Raw genomic sequence first — 24,388 nt, 5'->3', positions numbered from 1 at the left:
TTCTTTCTTCAGAAAATGATTCTATTACAGTAAATCTACTCAGTTCTGTATTAAGCGTCTTAAAATGCAGAACACTCGTCTTAGCGATGAGTTCAGAATGAAATGAATAATTGTCGCACCATTGCAGCCATCCTAACTTCTCTACATGTATTTCTCCATCCTTACCTCTCTTTTTCTCTCTCCGTCCCCCCCCCCCCCCCCACACACACTCTCTGTCCAACGTCCAGTACTTGATTTGACCCGGCCCCAAGTATGATTTATTGTTTTGTTTGTCTCCTGTCCTGTCTGCCAATGTTTCAGCTTGCTTGCTGGGCTACCTTTCCCTTCGTTTCAATCTTTAACTTCTTTTGTGTTCACCCCCTGCATGTATTATTACGAAACAACTGCAGTCAGAAGCGCCGCTATCTCACGCCGCACCACTCCGTCCCAGGGTTCGTTCTTTCAACATACTGCGAGACGGCGAGTTGTCTAGTGCTGATGTCGAAGTGTTATCGAGACGAGACGAGCCTTGTAAACAAGGGGCGATCCAGCGACAGGGACCTGGGCGATTAGTTCCGACCTGGAACACTGATAAAAGGAGCTCCAATCAACATTGAAATCGTCAAGATACTATATAGTAATAACAATAACATGCTGACCGTTGCCTTTTACCTCCTTTACATTTTCTCTCCGTTTTCTGTGGCGTTTATCCCTTTTGACTGAACCCGCACACGTATCTACTCTATACTTCATTATTGGATTGAATATCCAAATATGAATAAAAGACTTTCATATTGCACCAAACTGGAGTACATTTGACCACGTTTTTGTGTATAGCAGTTGTTGTTGATGAAGAACATAATTGATGTCAATCTACCTTCAATACTCTTACGTTCTGTTTCCTTTTTTATCTTTATTCTTTGAATCTTGTTTAACAAGAGAAAAAAAAATAGGCACGTGAATGATTTCACCTTTTTCTCTTTCTTTCTTTCTTTTTTTTTTTCTTTCTTTCTTTCTTTTTTTTTCTTTCTTTCTTTCATATTCTTTTTATATTTGTCTGTATGTCTCTCTCTATCAATCTATCTTGCTATATCTCCGTCCACTCCTGACAACAATTCGGTTTCCACGAACCCCGGCAAGCTGTGTTTCATTACAGAGACCATGATTATTTTCGTCTGCCGCTAAATTAATATCTCCGACCCCGGAGGCTGAATCCAGGGGCCGGAGTGGAGGCGAGCGTCTATTTATCCCCTACATGCCCCCACCGACATGGGAATACATCTTCAACCAGCAAAAACACACAGAGAAGCCATGGCCCACAACACTACGATTAACCCTCTTGCTGTCAGTTATTGAACTCCCATTCTTTTTTTATCACGCACGACTGTAAATCATCTTTGGATATACACAACGTACCAAGATGAGAAACAGGTGCAGAAAGATACGTTTACGCAGAAAAGATGACAATGATTTTATCTATTTTATAACTGAATGGATCGGAATACAACTAGGAGAAAGTAAGGCATAAGATTAAAGTTGTTGGCTTATAGAAAGTTTGTATGATGATGCACCAAGACGTTTTACAGACGTTTTTCATTCGGCTTTTATAAGCCGCTAGGTGGCTAATGGTTACTGTAAGTATCAATATGTACAGGCATCCTGTGTTACTACAATCGAAATAGAGTTGAAATGAATGTTCTCAGAAGATCCCTCCTGTTGGCCTGCAACCCAGCAGCGTTGAGGATTTGTCATTAAATAAACATAGGGATATAATTTCCTCTGCATAAAATAATTACTGCAGTCGTGTTGCAATCGCAAGGCAGTGATGGCGTTTAATTCTTTATTTTGTATTTTCATTCTATCATTACTCGATTATTGATGGAGTATTTCAAAATGATTGTAATGAGCTAAATATTGGGATACTTGTTGAGCTACAGCCAACATTGTATTATTTAACTGAATAAATGAATGATCTAATTTGCATAATGTGATTGCGACCGATATTTTAATGTATCGTAAAATGTGTGAACCTCACAAATTCCATCAATTCCTCATAGTTTGTAAGAGCATTCACTGGCTCTGCTCATTTTACCCAAGACAACTTGAACGTGGCGTCAGTTCACATTTTAACCTTCCAGCGACAGAAAATTCGAATCTCTTTTTATTTTTTTTCGAACGAATTGTTAAAATATCGTGACATAAAGTCTTCGAAAACTAGACACCTGACAATAATTGCTGTTTGTTTTTGGGTTGGGGGGGGGGGGGGGGGGCAGGAGAAAAGCATGTATATGATAAGCAAGCGCGCCGGAACACTTCTGTTTTTTTTTTTTTTTTTTTTTTTTGGGGGGGGGGGGCAAAATCTCAACGGGGGCACATTTATGTGACGATGTGAGATCCTCGGCGCGGGAGCGAAGCGACCATTTAAAAGCAAATTTCAAAGGAATTAAACATAGTAAAAGATAATCAGTGCGAAGGACTATGATTATTACATACGGGAGTACATAATAATGTGAGTACATAATAATGTGATGGTGTGAGATCCTCGGCGAGGGAGCGAAACGACCAAGCGGGGGAGGGTGTGGGAGGGGGGATACCCCCTCCGACGGTAGGGACTTTTTGTAAAAAACAGAGTATAAAAGTCGCTTTTATAGAGCATTTCTCATTTTAAATTAAATTTCTGAGGAATTAAACATAGTAGAAGAAATCACTGCGAAGGACTATGATAATAACTTATGAAAATTTTTCATTTTACTATAAATAAGTACGGGCAGAACGAGCGAGCCACTTTCACTTTGCAATTTATCTGAAATGTACTCATTAAAAGCTTAAACGTGATCGCATCGTTCGAACAATAAAAAATATTCTTATACATACGGCTAGAAAGTAAAGAAGAAAATGAAAAATGTAAGGTTTACTAAAGATATGTTTCAGCGGGCACACTCGAGTACACGAGGCTACCATCTATACACTAAATTTACTCATAGGTTGCTATTAGTGTATAGATACAATGGTGTATGTTGTTAGTGTATTATTATTGTCGCATTTTCAGTTATGAAATTACAACATTTAGACAAGAAATATGCCTTTATTGTTCATTTTGGTCTTTAAATCAGTGATTAATTATTTGTTACAGGGGGCACTTTGGCGGGGGGGGGGGGCAAAAACTCGTTTTGCCCCCAACATTTTTTTTTTTTTTTTTTTTGGGGGGGGGGGGGCAAGTACACCCCTGCCCCCCCCCCCCCCCCCCCCGCTTCCGGCGCCCTTGATTGATAAGTATGTATGTATGTATGTATGTGTGCGTATGAATGTGTATACATGCTTGTATCTACGTATATTTGTATCTATTCATTTGGTCGTCGTGTGTTATTTCACCCAGGAGTTGATGAGTAATATATTTTCTGTATCGCATTTTGCTGAGCTGAGTATATCTACTGAGTAGGTAAAATCCTGCCATGCTTAAATGTTGTGACTTGTCTTTGTTGAACATTCTATAATTAGCATTTCGTGGTGTGCTGTTGTTTTCTTCTCTCTTTTTTTTTTGGGGGGGGGGTCTGTGTCTGGAGAAAAGTACAGGTAACAGAAATCAACCAATCGCGCACAATGTAATCATTGCAGTTATTGGCAGCGATTGTTTAAGCTGTTTTTAACAAAACTTCTCAATATGTTTAGAAGTTTCCACATTTTCGCATGGAGTCACCAAGAGTTCAGTGCAAGCAATTTCGTCAATGATTGCACTACGATGCTTCCGTGGTTATCGCTGCTAGCATCATAATGGCCACGCTAATTGAGTCTGCAAGCGGCCAGACTACAAACCCAGAGTGGTAGTAGCCGTTGCTATTTGATTGTTTTCGTCAGAAAACCATCCCAGGAATTCTCCGCCGATGTCGAGAGAGCATGCTAGCGTGCTAGCCGGCGAGCTAGAGAGCGAGGGAGGAGCTCACTAGAGAGATCGCAACCAAGCCTCTGGATCATGTGACGGAGGAGTAGCAAACACCCCACCCTAAAGACACTCTACCCCTTTTCTTTTCCCTCTCACCGCATCTCTATCGTACTCTCTTTCTCTTGATCTCTCTCTCTTTCTCTGTCCACTCCTCTCTCGTCATTCCCCGTCTAATCCAAAAACAGCAATGGGAAAAATATAATCGCTCTTCGGAGATTCTGCGCGTTTTCCATATATAGGCTCAAGTCTCTCCGTTTGAAAGCCAGCTGCTTCCGTGAGCGGAGGGGGAAAAAACATAACAAACAAATTCAGATCATGGTCGTACAGCATAATACTATGCGGATTCTGAAGTATATCGTGTGATGTGGGTAAAGGTTGTTTTGCCTCGTCCGAGCTTACACGTCTTCTCTGTGATGAACAACGTCGCATTTCTCCCAATGCGTTTTGTTGTTGTTGTCGCTTGTTTGTTTTTGGAATGTTGCATTCAGAAATTCAGAAAGGGAGGAATAGAAATTGTACACTTTATTTGTATTTATTTACCATTATTATTATTATTATTATTATTTTTTTTTTTTTTTTGGGGGGGTGATCTCTGGAATACCACCGATCTATACACCAATAATAGTCTACAGCATGCACAGCGCCATGTCTGTTACCCTGTGACAAATCTGGCACATATTAAAGTAACTCTTTAGTCCCACTTGCTTACTGCCGTGTAAATCAGACTACAATGTAGTTTTGTACTTGCACGCTCAGCTGATAGCTTTAATTTGTATTGAAACTGAGCAGTATGTCAGGAATATAATCTTCATCGACGTGGTCTGACGTGATCTACGGGAATCACGTAGGATTAAATACACCAGGTTAGAGCCTTTTCAATCAGGTCAATGACAGAAAGTATAGCCTAGCAATACAAAGAAACCGACTGACAAACTTGTATACATGAAAGGAAATAAATTACACCATGTGCTATCATTCCATATGAGTAGACGCTAAGATAACGAGTTTAACACAGATAATTCTCATTTTAATTCGTTTTTTTTTTTAAATTCAATATGCTAAAAGGAATAAACAAATTCACCTGTACATATTGCACATCACGTTTACAGGGAAAAGAGAAGAGACAAAAATATGCGCGCCTAGCACGTGATAGAATCCGAAAATATCATATGAGAAAGATTATTTAGTTGCTGATTAGAGTACAGAGATAGGGAACAACAGTTAATCGCACTTTCTTTCCTTAAAAATACGTTAACCTTTTCTTCTTTTACCTTATGTTTATAGCATGTCCCTACACCCTACCCTGTGGAATAATCTACCCCAGAATTTAAGACAAATCACTGATACAAATAGATTCAAGTCTGCTTTGAAAACGCATTTGTTTACAGTGTAAGCAAACATGAAACTCGGCGCCATCACTGTAATTGTAATTGTATGTATTTTGTATAATCTTTCCATTTTTTTTTTTTTTTTTAGAGCGCATAGGGACATTATGCACTATGTGTTATGCGCTATATAAGTACACGTACTGTCAATTATTATCATTATTATACAGCGCTATCTGGTTTTCTGTCCATGTCGGCACTCTAAGCACTCAAAGAGTTAATGAAAGACAGAACTTGTGATCTCTGATGCCTGAACACTGCCCTTAAGTTTCTGAACATGTAGGTCTACTACCGGTCTACATAAGAATGAGAACACCTTTACCTTTCTTCTATCTAAAACCAAATGCAAATGTTTCCTGTTAGCACAGGATACTATCAATTCGATAACAGCACACACACACACACACACACACACACACACACACGCACAAATCCTATCTCGTATTTCATTACTTTTTATAAGACTTCATCAAAACTAATCCTATCCCACCTCCTTCTCTCTCTCTCTCCTATTTCTTCCCCTGGAACTGGTATACCATTAGCTGCAGTCTAAAAACAGGAGAAGAATAAAGGATCTACGGTTTCATGTACTCTCACCGATGGCCCCTGGACGAACAGCCGTGTGCTCTACAAACGAACGGCCCGCCCTGCCGTTCTTAGGTTACAGGCGTGACGTCAGCACACTCTACATAGCCCGCTGCAAGTGAGTCGTGAAACGGCCGGTGAATAGTATTCCATCCACCGTCCGGCTTTCCACATGAGAGTGTGTGTGCGTGCGTGTGTGTGTGTGTGTGTGTGTGTGTGTGTGTGTGTGAGTGTATGTGTTTGTGCATGTGTATACATATAAGTGTGGGGGCAGGAAGGAGGGGGATAAACATTAATTTGGAAACCGTTCAAAGCTGTCTCATTTTTAGTTGCTGTGCTACAATTGCTCAAATTCAAGATTTATGGGGTTGTAAATTCACACCGCAGAAGTCAAATCTACAATAATGCTTAACTTTACTCAAAACAGAGAGAAAAGTATATACTAGTAGCTTTATCATATGGTTCTCCCTTTATGCATCTTATATAAACTTTAAACGAAATACACCACTACATCACCATCTACCGAAGATCAAAGTGTCCGGTGGTGATAAGGTGACGCCAACGACAAACTTTGAGTGCAGTATGCCCTAATTGCGAGTTAGATTGTGCGTGTCTTTACCCTCACTTTGAACTGTTTCTATGGGTGCGGCGAACAGAGACACAAAGTTATAGTTCGTGTTTTCAAAATGCAATATACCACATACTAAATACATACGTTGACGTTATGTAGAAAGCAGATACCTTCTGTCGCACATGCGACGTCCTGCAGCAGTTGGAAAACATAATTTACCCGCGCTCCAGGTTCGTTCACGGTGGGAGATGAATATTTACTCGCCTCCTTATTTCCTACACACCATACAATGTGACGAGCGAGTTTCTCCCTTTACCCCGCTGCTGTCAATACGCTCTGTTTTTCGCCTCCCGCCATTTACCGCGAAGAATCTCTGGACAGCTCTTTGGTTCCCTGGCTACGGCGTTCCTTAAAATAGATTTCATCTGGGATACCAGGTTTGCCAAAAACTGACAATCAAAGCGTGGCAGCTCCGGTGTGACGAATTCTGGAAAAAAAAAAATGCCTCTCTTTCGTCGTGTGCATCCAGGAAACTGATAATGACATGAATCATGAATTCTAAAATGTTGTATATAGTGAATGAATACAGGTATAGAAACTTCTCGCTGGGTGTATGATTTAAAGCACTAGGGATATATTTGTAAGTAAAATGCTTGCATTACATAATACACATACATAATGATATGGCACATGTATGTATATATATGATATATATATATATATTATATAATATATATTATATATATATATAAATATAGTATATGTATATATATATATATATATATATATATATATATATATATATATATATATATATAATATATGTGTGTGTGTGTGTGTATGTGTGTATGTGACATGTACATACATATACATCATATTTGTTGTGTGTATATACACACCCATACAATATATTATGTAGGTGCCTTTGGTCGTGAATCGGACAAAAGAGAGAAAAAAGATCCCCCCACATATTTCATTGTTCGTCAACGTGAACTTTTAACTAACTTCAACAAAATTGGCACCGCCCACTGAGTATTGTAACACCAGTGCAGTTTCAGTAATCAAAATTAAACTACACTGTAATTTTAATAGATCTGAAATTGACCTAAATCCAAAATGTTAATCAAGAGCTCTCAATGTGCATTTTGAGATTGTTGCAAAAGTTTCGCCTTATTTCGTACTTTAATTATGCAGGGGGCATTATCTAAAATGCACGTAAAAACAATTGTCTAAAAGGTCTCATCAAAGGTCACGTGACATGATTTTTCTCGAACGGTTAGCACTGGTTAGTGTGGAGCACAATGACAGCGTTAGAACGTACAATCTTACTCTCAAGAAAAAAAATATATATATATATAATTATATCAGACAAAACTTGACGGTTCAATAGGGATGCGTGCGTCTACGTATCGGAAGATGAGGTGTCATATAAATTATGAGAAAGAGAGAGAGAGAGAGAGAGTTATTGTCTGATTAATTGAGTAGTATATTATTAATGTGTGTGTTCAGCCATATACCAGCGGTGCCATGCCGAGTGGTGCAGCTCCGCCTGAAAGGCACGGGGGTGGGGGAGAGTTGCGATTTGGGAGGGAAGCTCTGAAGGTTGTTGAGTTCTCTTTCCAATTATCATTGTATTGTTCCTAACATCACGGTTGGGGCTGGGGGAAATATATGGGCAATTTCTCTTCGTGGTTTCTCTCGCACTATGAAAAAGGCTTTTACGATTTTGGAGAGAGAGCACTTTCTCCGTTTATATTGCACTACTGATAAATTCGGCACGCTTGACTAAATGACATGCTTCTCCGAGGTATAAAGGGGTAAACTAGATCTTGGCTGTTGCGACGCCACACCTCCCCTTTCCCGCCAGAAGCTCCTCTGATGTGGGGGCAACTCGTATGCGACCACGACCCGTCTTAATGCGCAATATCGTGCGATCGCGATTTTGCGCAGGATCATCATTATTATTCACATCGTAGAAAAGAGAACGAGGCTGGTAGCAGGACTCCAGCTGAAGTAAAAGTGCAGTCAACCCTTCACGCTGAGAAGGAAGGCTAACGTCGCAGGTACCAGATATTTTCAAGCATAGAAAAAATAAAGAGAGAAAATAAAAGAGAGAAAGAAAGAGAGAGAGGGAGGGGGAGGGGATATTTTACTTGATTTGTCTGTAGCTTGAGAGCTATACGCACACCTTAGTTCAAGATTATATGATTGGCATTCTGGTGCATTTTCATTTCAAATGAGCCTAAGCTCATCGTACAGTCATTGTATGTTTAATACAACTATGAAGATGAAAAACATGTTATACTTTAGAGTATTACTATGAGGTAATATGTCTTTCTCTCTCTCTCTCTCTTTCGTTCTACACGCACACAAACAATATGTGTGTGTGTTTCTGTGTACACATGCATTCTTGATAATGTATACGTAATCATCACTATAATGAAAATGTTGAATGTTTTATCACATGCATACATCAGATTAATATGCAATACGACTGAGTTATATACGAAGCGATTTTCTGCATTTAAATATTTTTGCATTTAATTCAATTTCTGCCATAATAATGATCTACAGTCAGGTTTCATTGATGTTTATCTCACAATCACCCCAATTATCTTCTGACCATGTGATTTGAGGCTAGCAACTATCCCCTTTAAAACGCCGAGAGCGCCGCTGTGGGTATAGGCATGGTATAAAGGCATAGCCGTGATAACAGCTGCACCCGTCCCCCTGACGATGACGTCATGGCCTATCTTCGGAAGCTCCCTGGCATTCGAAGTAGGCGTGTCAATTAAAACTTTCAATCAGTGACGAAGCTTCCTCCATCCCTCCCTGGAATAACCACAGTCGCTCCAAAATGCCGCTACAGGTTAAATACACCATTTTCTAAACCATGAATGGAAAAAAAAAAAGAGTTTGTCTAAATGTGCGAGTAACGTGGAAGACAAGATCGAAACGGACAATATACATTCACAGGATTTATGATCGATAATGATGCATTCTACGCACACACACACACACACACACACACACACACACACACACACACAGATGATGTGGGAAGTAGTCAAGAGAGTTTCTATTATCTATCAAGAATTCGGTATTGAGTTGTTGCCTGGGTCAGTTTGTGGTTTCGGCCAGATTCCTAAGTATGGATGGTCGATCTACGTGACGCACTTGCTTTTTTTAAACTAGCGGAGATTGATGGCACCCTGATTTGGTCCTATACTTATCCTCTCCCCTCCATCACCCCCCCCCCCCCACACACACACACACACACACACGCGCGCGCGCCGCGCGCGCAAACAACCCCCCCCCCCCCCATTAATATCAAACAGAAATAGAATTCGCTCATCCGTTCCGGAAATCCGGCCTCCCATAACAAACTTTCGACGTCTTGTTCCCTCCGCACTGATGTATTTTCTTTACCACTGAAACGCTATTTGAGTTAACGTCATGTACACCAAAATACTACTTCATAGACTTCAAGGAATTAACCTATATCTCTATCATATTTCATTTCTCCTATTAAACAGAGGACCACATCTATATAGAAACTCCCTGATGACTTCACCATCTGTGACTGTAATTCTTTCCTCACTAAAACCTGAAAAATGTGGAGGTTGATTTGACTAGAAACATACCGCGCATACGAAATTTGAGTGAGGAAATCGGAAGAAATTGGAAATACTTTCAGACACGGTAACTTAACGTACCTTGAATAAATTGAACCATAAAGACAGTTTATAGGAAGGTGTTCACGGACTTGGATGTGCAAAGTTATTAAAAACACATGAACATAAAACAACGCTTCTGTGTGTGAAATATTTATCGAAGTCATTATCTTGTGTAAAATGTCTCACTAAAAAGTCGTTTCTTTACGGTAATTTTGAAATGAAATGCGGGATTTATCACATCTAATTGAAATAAATAACTTACAAAAAATAATTCTAGGACAAAGTCATCCCATCTCCATGATGCTTGCACCTGCACCAGCACCTATATACATACATCATCGAATACGTTTAGCTCCCAAGGGCTGCCACGTCATCAAGCGTTTGATAATATTGTGTCAGCTCTTGCAACCTCCGAATGTTGAAACGCAGTATTGACGAAAGGCCCTACTTTTCAGCTATACCTTCCTCTTTGGATGCGATTAATTGTTACCTTACTAACTGAATAGGTGACTTTTGTATGGTTTTTAGACCGAAAGACTGTGTTTAGTTTATGCTTCATATTATGATACAGATTTGCAGACAGAAAATACAACACACCATTTCAAAACAGAGCCCTACCTTTTATTGGCAATTAATTCAAGTAAGAATATACCGGTGAGATGACGCTTTCACTTCACCTTAGAATAGAGACATTCCACTATATCTTAATATGGAGTCAAGACTAATCCAGACGGATATAGCAGCGAGGGATGCAACGTAAGTGACGTCACAATCACATATTTCAGCCCGTTTGAGATGACCACAAGGACGAGTGGAGGTGGTCATTGGTATGCCATATCTACTGACAATCAAGCTACCATAAGTTCCCATGATTTGCACTCAACGGTCCTCGTGTCGTGCAGTACTTTCTGCGTTTGTTTTCTGCTACTTTTTTTGAACAATGGTTATTAATAACCTATAATATTCCAAGTCTTCAGTCAAAATCGACAAAGATTACAGTGATTCTCCGCCCTGGTTTTCGTTTGTTAACGAAATCCAAAAATTTCGCTATCGCTGTGTAATGGAAACTAGAGTAATCTTGTTACCGCTGGTGGAAACATAACAATCGTAGAGATTTATTTGGCATTGCTGGGCAGTTAGTTGTGAGCTACAAAAACAGGTTATTTTCAAGCTTGTAATCAAATGATCTGAGACAACATTAGCATATGTCCCAGAAATGGAGCTTTGATAATATTCTTTGATCTTTTAACGCTTCCCCTGCCCAACTACTGCCTGCCTGCCTGCCTGCTTGCCCCTCTATCTGTCCATGCGTTTCTGTCGTACTCTAATTCCTGCGCGCTATTTCCCTCCCTCGCTTGACTGTAATAATGCTGGCATTAAAATCTACTATATAGTTGCTTCCGCTAAAAATATTTGTGGACGTGCATTCGCAGTTAAGGTAAAAAATAATCATATTTCTTTTGTTTGCTGTTTTTGTTTGTTCATGTGTTTCTCGAAGATGACATAAGACATGTCCATATCGCATATTAGCCTGTATACCCGATGGCAGGATGTCACGAACGTTTAAATGTCACATTATACGTTTAGACTTTGAAGTCATCTCATTCTCATCTCGACGACATTTTGACATGATCGCCGTTGATGAAGGATGACTTGATGAGAGGTTGTTGATGTGTCGTTCATAGATTAATCCCCAGCGCTATGCCACTCAATCACTGCCCAGAGCCGGAAATACCTTCAATGCGCTCGACTGAATTCATACTTCGGTTCACGAACACATCGACATTGGCGACAATATTCGGAGGCGCCATGCGGTAAGGAAATATTACGCACGAAGAGAACAAACATCAAACAAACAAGCAAAAAAAAAAAAAAACAGACAAAAGGAAAGAAACCCACTCTAAAATAAAACCACAACCTCGGTAAGAAAAACACTGAAAACCGTTTTCTTCCTTTCGGCATCGTTAACGAGCAGCGGGCAGATACAGTTATGATAGCAGGCCTATCATGCCAAAAAAGCCACAGTCTCTAAAGTTTGCAAAATTGTTAATAGTCCTTGTTCAGGATCAACCACCTTCTTTTAGGCATTGGTTTGATCTCATTTGATATCCGAGGATGCATATCTTAGAGGTGTGATTATCGGAGTATAGTAAAGTACAATCATCCTACAGATTTTCGCATACCTTCACTGTACTAACACCATACATTTCGCACTTTACCTTTAGAGATCTTTTCCTATGTTCCAGCTCGACCTTAACACTTTTCTCAGAGCGTATCGAGGATGGAACTAGATAGTCAATGCCAATTAATTTATAAGACTGTAATTTTATGATGATAAAAAGTGACAATGATACGAGAGAAGATAATAATTCAAAGTTCACGTAATCATTCCTAAATTATAATGACGATTACGACTTCTACTAATGACAATGCTATTCGTGACAATGCAAAGAAAAGTAATATTACTCATTGTACCAACATTTCAGCCAATGTTACCGATTATTTTGATAATACTATTCTAATGACTGATTAATTCATTCACGTCACCCGTTTGCTTGTGTCATTTAATATGAGAAATTATCAAGAAATTAGGAATTGAATGTATTTTGTTCTTTAAAATACGATAGAAGAAATAAATAGATTAGATGATCTCACTTATGGTGCTACTAATATTGGTGACTAAAAAATTACCTTCAATAATGCTTCTCCTTTAACGCAGCCAAAATTTCCGCAAATCATAAGTAAACATGAATCGCCAAATTGATTAGAGGCAGTAGAACTTGAGTAATTTACATAATCTTGCATATTTGGATGGGATTCTAAGTCATCAGTTTGCTTGTAACTTTGACAGCCGAAATAATCAGTGAGGAAATACTTGTAAGGCTCGAATTGATCATTACTTAGTGAGTACGGAACATCCTTGGTAATGGATCAATGAATGATAGCTTAATTTGATCCGGTTCTTTCAAAACATGTTTTAAATAGTGCAAAAACACTTGAATTGAGCGCTTATTCCTAGAGATTAGTTAATATCGAAGCCGTAACAAACGTTGTAGAGCAAGTCGAGAGCTATGTGAGCCGAACTTGATGTCTGGAGCTGGTATCATGGCTTTGTCTGGCACGATGAAGCGGTTATTTACCGCGTCCAACGATGACATGTGATCCTTCCTTGGCGCCGCTATGCAAGCTATTTAGACGCGATTCATCCGCCAAATCGAAATGGGGAGAAATCAAGCTCTGACGTTGCAAAGGTACTGACGTTAAACAGGACTATCGCTTGCACCGATGGCATGCGATGATAAACGATCCGATCGGCCTCATGTCACAAATTGTTTGCTCGACCTGTCGTCTGACGCGATTCAAGGTGAGCGACGAAAAGCGCGCCAAGTCGAGGCCAGCTTGTTTCTCTCCCAGGTACCCTTAAACATGACAACTAAGCAGGAACAAGTTTTAATGCCCTTGAAATTGTTGAACTGTGGATACGCAATTTTACATCAATAAAATACAATGAAAACAAGACTTACCTCTCGCTCTCTCGGTTGTTCCACCGTGATCGTCTGCAGGAGACGTCGACTGGAGTGTGGGCACCGAACAAGATGGCGTGGCTTTGGCGGATGACGTAGAGGATGACGTCAGAGATGTGGTAACCATGGATGACGAGGTCTGTGTCCTTGGAGGTTGGGAGCTAAAGGTTGCAGAGGGTAAGGAAGAAGGGAACGATGACCTTCGGTCCAGGTTAGGCTTTGAAGGCGTCTCCCCTCCTCTCTCACTCGCCTCGTGATTATCATCATCGCGTTTTTTATCCGCGTCCCTCGCAAACTCGCTGGCGCGATGCTGATGGTGACCATTGTTGTCCGCGCTTGCACGTCGTAACAAGGACGGCTTGAAAATGAGCGGATTATTTCTCGGCTGCGCTGGTTTGGCGACCCAGTGCGAACGGTGCATATACGCCGGTTGCCTGGTTAACCAACTTTGCTCAGGTTGGCCTTCTTTGCTCCCCGAACTTGACTTTCTTCTTCGATGTTCGCTATCTTCCCCGTTGGTACTGCCCTCCGTACTGCCTTCCGAATCGTCACTTAATTTATGCCGCGTGGCGGCTGCCGTGGTCGTAGTTTTGGCCGATGTCGCTGTTATTGCTTTCTCTTGAATTGCCGTTTTCTCTTCCGAGCCAGATTCCGAGTTTTCTGCTGTTTCACCCCCTCCCCGATCTCGTGGTCTGTCTGAAGTTTGCTCATGTCGTACTTCCGTTACTTCCACCACAGCGTGAGGTCGGATGAACCTCGTTCTCGTCTGCGTGGTCGTCGACCTCAGCGACCACCACAAGGCAACGGTCCGCTGGCAATAGATTACTGCAGCCGTGGACACCAGCACGGCGGCCAGCGAGACCGCGATCTGCGTGCTCAGCGCCGATGCCAGGAACACCTCTAGTCCGTACACGATCGGATAAAGCAGTACGGAGGCCATGCTGGACGAGTTACGTTCTTCACGGGTTACTGACGGTTCGGGAGCAAGCCCGTCTTGCTACGGCAGAGAAAGGAGATGGTTTTGAAGATGATGCGATGGATGCTGCGCCGAGTGTCCACCGCGGGTCTCCTCCTCCCTAGCCTCTTGCTGAGAGATCGCGCTCATCCAATCCCAGCTCTGCGATGGCAGTCTGCGGGGGGCCCCGGCGCAAGCGCAGCAATGCTAAGAATGGCAGCTTGCCATGTCCTCCTCCCGTCGAACAGGGTCTATTTTTAGCTGCTTTAGGATTAACAGTTCAGACAGTAATGCAATACTGTTGACACAAATGACCGCTTCGTTCACAATCGGACTTTCACTTTCGAAACGTCTCTTCTCTTTTAAAACCACGATGTTTATCCTCACTCAAAAATTGACTAGACATGCCTTTCTCCAAAGCGGAATGAGGACAGTTTTAATCACCTGCAGAACGATAACATGAATGGACGTTTAGATTGATTCAGGAGAGTAGGCCTACTCTCTTGCATGCAATCTCCATAATCAATACATGCTAACGCTGTCGCCTTGTGAAGATTAGAGAATCACACCGAAGTCAAATTCACCATGCTTTTTTTTTTTTGTTTGTTTGACGCTCTAAAGATTCATTATCTACCTATAGTTCCATTTCTCCATTATTGACACGCTTAACGCAATGACTGGCGCAATGACAGCTTGTTTGTTTGTTTGTTTGTTTGTTTGTTCATTTTCCATCTGTGAAGATGGCTGGATAGCTCATATTCAGCTATGTTAAGCTGGTCTTCCATGGGGTCCAGTTGGATGTGAGGTGGGACCACTTCACCGGGTTAAACACCCTGCTCTTTGCGATGAATGAATGAAGCGGGTTCTTTTACGTGCATGAGTTGTTACTCTCTCATACACGGGACCTCCATTTTATGTCCTATCCGAGAGTTGATTGAAGTAATGTACTGGCAAAAGGATTGAAGAAAAGTTCAATCCTCCCAAGCACAGCACGACATGACATGAACCCCCAAGATGTGACGCGCGATTACCACGTTATCATTTTCCCTGGGATTCTGGGTGGTGTGTAAAAAACATTTCTAACAAATTTCATATTTCCATATGTGTTGAGCTGAAAGCAATTTCTGAAAGCGATTAACAATCAAAGTGAAGTATGACTAACCAAAAACTAGTATTGGTGCATGGATAATCATAAGCTTCACTCAAAACAGTCAAAAGATTTTTAAAGCAAATTACTTCCATAATTAAAATCATTATATATATAGCATATGAAAATAAAGTTCATCGAAGCACGTTGTTAAAAAATGTGAGGGCACCGCGTAAACATGCGTTTTGCGTTATGGAGTGATAAAGGTGGATTACTAAAGGGAGCTGTTCAAATTGTTTAGATGTCCATATTTATCCATCAGATTATATCAACTGAGTTAAAGCTAATTCGAGACATCACTTAACTTTGGATCTGCCTATGATTTATATCTTTGGATGAATGTTATATGAAATATCATGTCTATAATATGGTCCTAAATTCTTATGATGACATTTTTCGTTTGTGTCTCCCCCCCCCCCCCCTATGTTAGGGTAGCGTTGCTGTACACGCCTCTAAATTTGCTGAAGAGATTACCACGACCATCAAAGGAGGAATGTCAAATTCAAAGGGGTGATTAAGATGAAGCACCCAAACCTGTGTTTCAAATTGACATAAACTTATCCAAAAGCAAGAATATGATTATGTGATTCTTTTTTTTTATTAAAGATATGAAGTGTTTTTTTATAGGAAACAGGTATATAGGTCACGGACAAACATGTGAAAAAATGATGACATCGCTTCACAATTGTAAAACAAGATACCATAAAATCATGTTTTAGTCCATGATTATCATAAACATTCGGCATCCCTCTAGAAGACATTGGTGATGATTTATCACCTCTACAATTTGCATCGATGTTTCAGTTTCAGTTTCAGTTATAGTTTGTTTATTAGTCCACTTCTAATAAACAAACAAACAAACAAACAAACGAACAAACACGTAATGGATCAACGGCAATACACATCACAAAACCAGTGAAATTTACTCGTAACATATTGGACACGAAGGTATATTTAAGAAATGACGTGTAAACAATTACAAATGATTAGGCATACACGGTGTAATGTAGAGATCATTCTGTACGTCTGCAGTATTTTCTTTCATCAAAGAAAAGGAAAGTTATAGTGGAGATTAATTTGTGTGCATGCATTAATGTGAGGCTTGTGAGCCAATGACATCACCTCATTTATAATGTAGTAGCAAGTAATATCACTGTTTTGGTTTCGTGAAAGCGTGTAAAGCTTTAAGATGCCACAACTTTCCAATAGTATCCTCCAGATCCTCTTTATTCATATTTCAATCGTGACATCATCCTCCTATAATACTTTAGTTGAGCAATAGATATAGTAATGTACCTTACACTCTTTGCTATTATTACCTGCACTTCCTCACAACAGCATCACGTTTGTTTTTTTTAATGCAAATGTTCCTGACATAATTATTTCGTGAGTGCATAATAATACATGTATCATAATGATTATTTTGTACACGAGCAACAACAAAACCCTTTATGCTGTGAATAATATGAGACATATTGTGGGAGCCTAGCGCCCGTAAATGTTTTTGCAAGTAAATGGCGCTATATTAATCATTTTATGTTGTTTATCATCGCTGTCATCATCATTACGCATTTCATTAAAACGCCTTCAGTCGGAAAATTGACCTATGCTAGTCGGGAGAGGGCTCTTATACTGAATCTCAATGACGCTGACATGCACGTCCTGTGTACTGGCAAATTCACACGACATTTTGTCGGAATCGTCACTGTTCCACCAGTTTCATTGCTGACCCAATTCTCTCTTTACTCAGTCTGCCAATAATTTCCATAATGGGAAACCTGAAACACTAACATGAAATACGCACAAATGCATCGTATCACATACGTTAGACACGACATTTATACACTTTAACTATTTAAGTCGCAACAAATAACACACAGACACAACCACACACACGATACTCACACACTCTTTGCCAAGCATTTTTTATCAAGTTCTATCAAATCTTCATAATTATAAAACAATAACCAAATACGATACACTGTATCTATAAAACATTCAATGTAAGAGAATAAAAAAATACACCAATATATCAAAAAATAAAAATAAAAACAATGGGAATCTGTGTTTATCAAAAGGAAAGCTAGCAAGCCCATATCTCCCCATGCAATCTTTTGAACCTTCTAAACACACACACACACGCACACACACACACACACACACACACACACACACACACACACACACCAATGTGCTCCCTTCACATTGAACACAATATACACACCAAGTGACATAAAGACATCTTGCGTATGGTGTACATAAAATTTCTCACTTGCACGAGTTTATTGATATCTCTGCCTCAATTAACCTCATTACAGCGACACGTAACAAAGTGATATTTTGGACAATTCCTCATTTCCATATTCATCAATAATCATTTAAAGAAGGCCGAATGCTGACGAAATACGTAACGCAAGGTGACCAATTATTGCAAAGTTATTATGTAAAGCGGTGGCATCAGCTCCATAGATCTTCCGTGTGGGATACACCAATGCGGTTACGCGGAAAATGAGAGGGCGTCAGTCATTCAATATCAATATTAATATTAATACTAATATTATCGTCAATATTATCATTATCAGTAGTAGCAGTAATAGTAGCAGTAGTAGTAGTAGGAGTAAAAATATCATTATCAAAAACATTCTTATGATTATTATCATTGTTATCATATATCATTATTGTGTATTACTGATTATGATTACAGCGCTTTGAATGTCTCGCGACAGCATCACACAATGACGTCTACTAAAATTCTGTAAAATGCAAAACACCTGGTACACTATATCGACAATGACGTCAGTATTGATTATGACGGCTGCCGGTATTTCTTTGTCAGGTAATGCCAGGCCATTCTCTTCCGTAATATTATTGGCGCCGTTTTCAGCCAGCGGAGAGACATACGCTCGGCGCCCACGTGGTGTCACTTTACAATTCCAACAATCTTGGCCCAAGAAAACTTTGTAGCCAATACCATGACCCTACTACTGCCATGGTCAGTGCAGTGGAATATAATACGTCAGATCAAAGCAAGCTGCCCGCTGCATCATTCGTTGGCGTGTTGACGCAGTAACAGTAAAGGTATTTAAGGGAGTTTGGAAATTCGCTAGTTTAATACACTGTATTACAATTATCTGGTACACTATGGGAAAGAGGAAGCCTGCACCCCTCATAAAAATCATTAAGGGCGTAGAAAACAAAAGGTAAACGAGCATCTTCATATAATATCTAGAATTTACCATCCAACTCTTCCCATATTCATCTGTTTACCTTATGTGTATTTTGTGCGTTATATGTTAAAAGGTACATCTATACATCAACATCTCGGTAACGAAATACATGAAGAAGCATTAGCAAAACCATGGCCAACAATATGCAATTAAAAAAAAAGATAGTAAGTGTGTAGTGTCAATATATTAAGTATTCCGCATTGTACAACATGCAATAAAGTAAGGTTCATAAGTCACCCTGCAAGGAAGACAGAACACATGTACCTCGACACACATCTAATAAATACGTGTTCTTTAATTACAGGAGATTAATTTGTGATGAATACTCTCAAACAAAGCTGCTCAAAAATATGATCGGGATGATAATTAAATGGTTAATTGATGCCACTGACTTTATATTCAGCACGGACCACAGCCTTCATAGATTTCAGCTACAATCTTCAGAACAGCCCATTTTGTGATAAAAAGAAAACAAGTGCTCCATGGATAAATGCTAAAAAGAAATTTCAGGGATTCACAGAACATAATATTCGACAAGGCAGCCCCTAACTTCACAAATAAGAACAAGAAAGTAATATATTATAACATTCAGTCTTGAAATAGAGAGATCACAAAAATATTAAACTCAGTGATCATATATATATATATATATATATATATATATATATATATATATATATAGATATATGTAGTAACAAGAGCTATCGTTGAACATGTGTTGTATACATATTTTTTAAAGCATAGTTTCAGGAAGAACAAAGCTTCTGTGAGACACCATATTTAAGCCCTCGATTGGGACAGTTACATGAATGAATGCTGGCTACATGACATACAGTACTTGCACAAATCACCGCAAGCATATTTGACAGCCCATTTCTGTAAATTAGCGTAAAATTTGCATGTACACATGATCCTTGAATACATAAACATCTAAATTAAACGATTCGAATCATAACAGCGATGTAGATTTGATTCATCCACTAAGTGTGAGAACAACACGTAATTACATCTGTTGACTGGACTTACTTTATACATTGTATATCCAGTCAGAACTGAAAAAAGTGCCTCCGGGCAATTCCGCAGTTAGGGGGACATGACATGGATAAAAGAAATGTGCCTCTTTATCTTAGTCTTTAATTTAGGTATCAACTAATGCCATGGATTTTCACCAATCATTAAGGTCTTTCAAATTCGGATTTTATTTTTCGTATTTATTGGTTTTGCGAGATCTAAAACCATCATTTAAAATGTACATGTGGGACTTAGGACGCTGAAATTCACTTAAATGCAAATTACAGTGGGTTCCTTTAAACATTTTCCCTCTGAGTTTTGCTAGAGGATGAAAGATGAATACATTCAAATACTCCAGAATTCATGTAACATTTTGTCAATTACACAAAAGGGTGAAATGACCTGCAGAATTACTCCGGACAAATGTAACGTTACGGTTACTAACCATGCCTTTGGGGGTCTAGCCAATAAATTATCAGTCGAACTGCTAAAAATATTTGCGTGAACATTTGTCAGGATGCAATAATTTAAATTAATGCAACACTTTGTTTGAAGTTACTTGAATTTTCGCACACTTTTTGTTACAAGACATTGATTTTTTTTTGTCATGTTCCTTTTTCGTAACGTTACTAACCAGCCCTTTTAGTTGCCATAGCAATTATAATATTTATTGGATTGTATTCATTCTTTTCCATATCATAAACTGGGAAGGATGAACATGTTTTTAACATGATTTTGACTGGAAATGAATAAATGGTGATTTAGTAGCAAAAATAAATATCTAAATTTGTTTAAATGTAACGTTACTAACCGCGGAATTGCCCCTCCGACAAGTTATGAAAATGTACTCTACGTGAATTTCATGAGTCTAGTCGAACACACTTAATTGTGTGTTGTTGGTTTAAAACAAACTTTATAGTTACTTTACAATTTCATGGCAAAATATGTACAGGGGTACTGTTCACTCAGCATCTATCATTATTTTCCACAAACTTCAACAAGCAGTACAAGTGTACATGACCACATTCTGAACGCCAAGGGATGGCCACATTCTCAACATCGAGGGATGACCACATTCTCAACGTTGAGTGATGATCACATTCTCAACATCGAGAGGTGAAACATTCTCAACATTGAGGGACAATCACATTCTCAACATTGAGGGACGATCACATTCTCAACATTGAGGGATGATCACATTCTCAACATCGATGATCACATTCCCAACATCGATGATCACATTCTCAACATTGAGGGATGATCACATTCTCAACATCGAGGAATGATCACATTCTCAACATCGAGGGATGACCACATTCTCAACACCAAGGGATGGTCATATTCTCAACATCGAGGGATGATCACATTCTCAACATCAAGGGATGATTACATTCTCAACATCGAGGGATGATCACATTCTCAACATCGAGGGATGATCACATTCTCAACATCGAGGGATGATCACATTCTCAACATTGAGGGATGATCACATTCTCAACATCGAGGGATGATCACATTCTCAACATCGAGGGATGACCACATTCTTAACACCAAGGGATGGCCATATTCTCAACATCGAGGGATGATCACATTCTCAACATCGAGGGATGATTACATTCTCAACATCGAGGGATGATCACATTCTCAACATCGAGGGATGATCACATTCTCAGCATCGAGGGATGATCACATTCTCAACACCAAGGGATGGCCATATTCTCAACATCGAGGGATGATCACATTCTCAACATCGAGGGATGATCACATTCACAACATCGAGGGATGATCACATTCTCAACACCAAGGGATGATCACATTCTCAACATCGAGGGATGATCACATTCTCAACATCGAGGGATGATCACATTCTCAACATCGAGGGATGATCATATTCTCAGCATCGAGGGATGATCGCGTTCTCGTCATTGAGGGAGGAATACAAACTCAGAGCCAACCTCTCGTAGAGAGTGACCGTCAAAAAAGGCATTTTCTCACAGAGATGTGACCTCTCCATTACGGCCACTTGCAAGCATTCTCTCAAGTGGTCAATCGCTACAAGTTTGAGAGCTTACATGCCTTTGTGTTGTCGTATGTACCTGGACATAACGAACACTTCACATGAATCATGGCCACTTCAATACTGATTCTTAAATGGCTATCAATGTAGGAGCAATTCATGCATTGCATGTACTGTAAGAAAAAAAAAATACATGTTCTATATCTATATATACATCATGTTGTATATCACAGTTGAACTGCAACAAAGATGCACCATTACTAGTTTTCATGAAGTCAAGACAATTCTGTTCCCCAGAATCAACTAGGCAACACACCTATAAGATGTATTTGTTGTTGTTGTTGTCGTTGCTGTTGCTGTCTTTATCACTTTAACACATACTATTCCATTGGGTACTGCAATAAGGGGGAACTGAATCATTTGATCTTATTTGAAATTTCAGAGCAAACATGATTCCACAGAGTACGTGTATGGTTCAAAACACCACTTCTCTCATCCTTCACACAGATGGACAGACATACAGACACACACAAACACACAGACACAAACACACACAAACTGCAAGTGCGTGCAAATGCACACAGTGCATATTGATAGAATATCAAGAAATGGCCACAAGGCAAAAAGTCAAAAGAAAAAACAACACCACCCAAAACACCCAAATACATTCAATTAATGTGCACAGGTGTTGATACGTCAACCTGTTGTGACAGTAAGTGAGTGAAAACAAGGTTCTACATCTGTCAGCCCTGGGAAAAAAAAAAATCCAAATGGATATTGCTACTGCTGTCAATTTCCCCTCTCATTACACCTGCTCGGGGTATGATTGAGGGCATTTAACAACAGCAAAAACGAAAAAAGCAAAACAAAACAAAACAAAACAAAAAGGAATAGAATGGGGATAGATATGAACAATTCATCTATTTCCACAGTGGTTATTAATGGTTGAGTTCGACCCTTTACTTTGTTTTCTTTTTTTAAGAAATGAAAAATGACATGAAGAAACAGATTTCATCTTGATGATGATCCCTTCAATTTTGTGCAGATGAATTATGTTCAACCTACAAAGTGATACAGGTATAAAATATTGTTGACCACACCCTCCCACAAGGCTTCCCTCTACAATGCAGAGATGGCATTTCTGATGTCAGTGTTGAAATATCCAGGCAGGTACAAATATATCAAGGGATGCCTTTTCACACATACTTCCCCTTTGACAAATTTGCGTCAACTTTTCTATCCCTTGAAAGACAGCTCCTGGTGAGTAATTAGGCCTGGAGTGTTTAAGGAAGCTGATAAAGCTTAACAGTCCAAAACGCCATTTCCCTTCAAGCATTTGTAAAAGCATACATGTATCTCTTCGAGTAGAATTGGGTCATTTCAATATATCCCTATATTATGCAAAGGGTATCCTCTTTTTTCAAATAATTTGTGTACTATCAATCATCAAATACTTATTTTGCACTATACACACAGCAATGCCATGGTTTTGTTACTGTTACTTTGTGTATTTTGAATCAATTGTTGTACTTTGTTATTCTGTTGCAGGGCCACCAAGAACAACAGCGCATAAGCCACTGATGGGGCTACCCTGGGTAAAAATTACTGAATAGATATATAAATAATTAAACAGGTGATCATAGCACAATCTTATGTTATGAGGAACCAGGAGGGGAGTCACAAACAGCAACAAACATATTTCTGATCAAACTGTGAAACTACTTTCAATTACTATATACAGAATATTGCAATGGGACAATTAGCAGGCACATTTTTCATGACAGACCTACAAAATTGTACTCCCGTGCAGTGAGGTTAAAATAATGCCACAAATGCCTTTTAAGATGATGATTAGTAAGGGCAAAGCCAACAAACTGTCAATATTATGATGAGGGGAAAAAAAAAGGTGGTGAGGAAATGCTTGCAGTGTAACACAGCACTGTATGCAATCTAGATGTGATGCTAAACTTATTTTCTGTGAGGTCATGGACGTGTATATTATGATATCAACACATTCCATCTTTCACAGACAGATCAAGGCAATCTTTGATGATGAACACCATTTTGGTTTCTATTACCAGCTGCAGATTCTTGTCATTTTCCAATTCTCTCTCTCTCTCTCTCTCCCACACTCTCTCTGCTTCTCTCCATCTCTCTATCAATCTATCTCTATCTATTTTCACTGCTCTATATAATCTACAAAACTTGTGCAAAGAACAGATGAAGTAATGGACATATCACTAAGAAAACTTTCACATATCTTGCAAATCCTAGTTCAGAAAGTAAGCAACAGAGAAGTGAATACCGGCAAGAATTGCTATACCCATGTGTGTATACTTGTGATGAAAAGCTTTCTAAAGTGAAGCCACT

The 24,388-nt window shown here is 39.4% G+C and overlaps 1 protein-coding gene across 1 annotated transcript in view; it reads right to left on the bottom strand.

Moving 5' to 3' along the window:
• The window catches only part of LOC140227106 (uncharacterized), a 45,998-nt gene extending 31,397 nt beyond the window's left edge, over positions 1-14,601 (bottom strand). Inside the window, exon 1 of the mRNA XM_072307541.1 lies at positions 13,662-14,601. Within this exon, the coding sequence (XP_072163642.1) occupies positions 13,662-14,601 (940 nt within the window). The remainder of the gene's footprint in view (positions 1-13,661) is intronic.
• Positions 14,602-24,388: the final 9,787 nt, after the last annotated feature.

Source organism: Diadema setosum, chromosome 1 (assembly GCF_964275005.1).
Source record: "Diadema setosum chromosome 1, eeDiaSeto1, whole genome shotgun sequence".
Classification (NCBI taxonomy): domain Eukaryota; kingdom Metazoa; phylum Echinodermata; class Echinoidea; order Diadematoida; family Diadematidae; genus Diadema; species Diadema setosum.
Note: the sequence above shows the minus strand (reverse complement) of the source record. Positions and strands in the feature narration are given on the sequence as shown.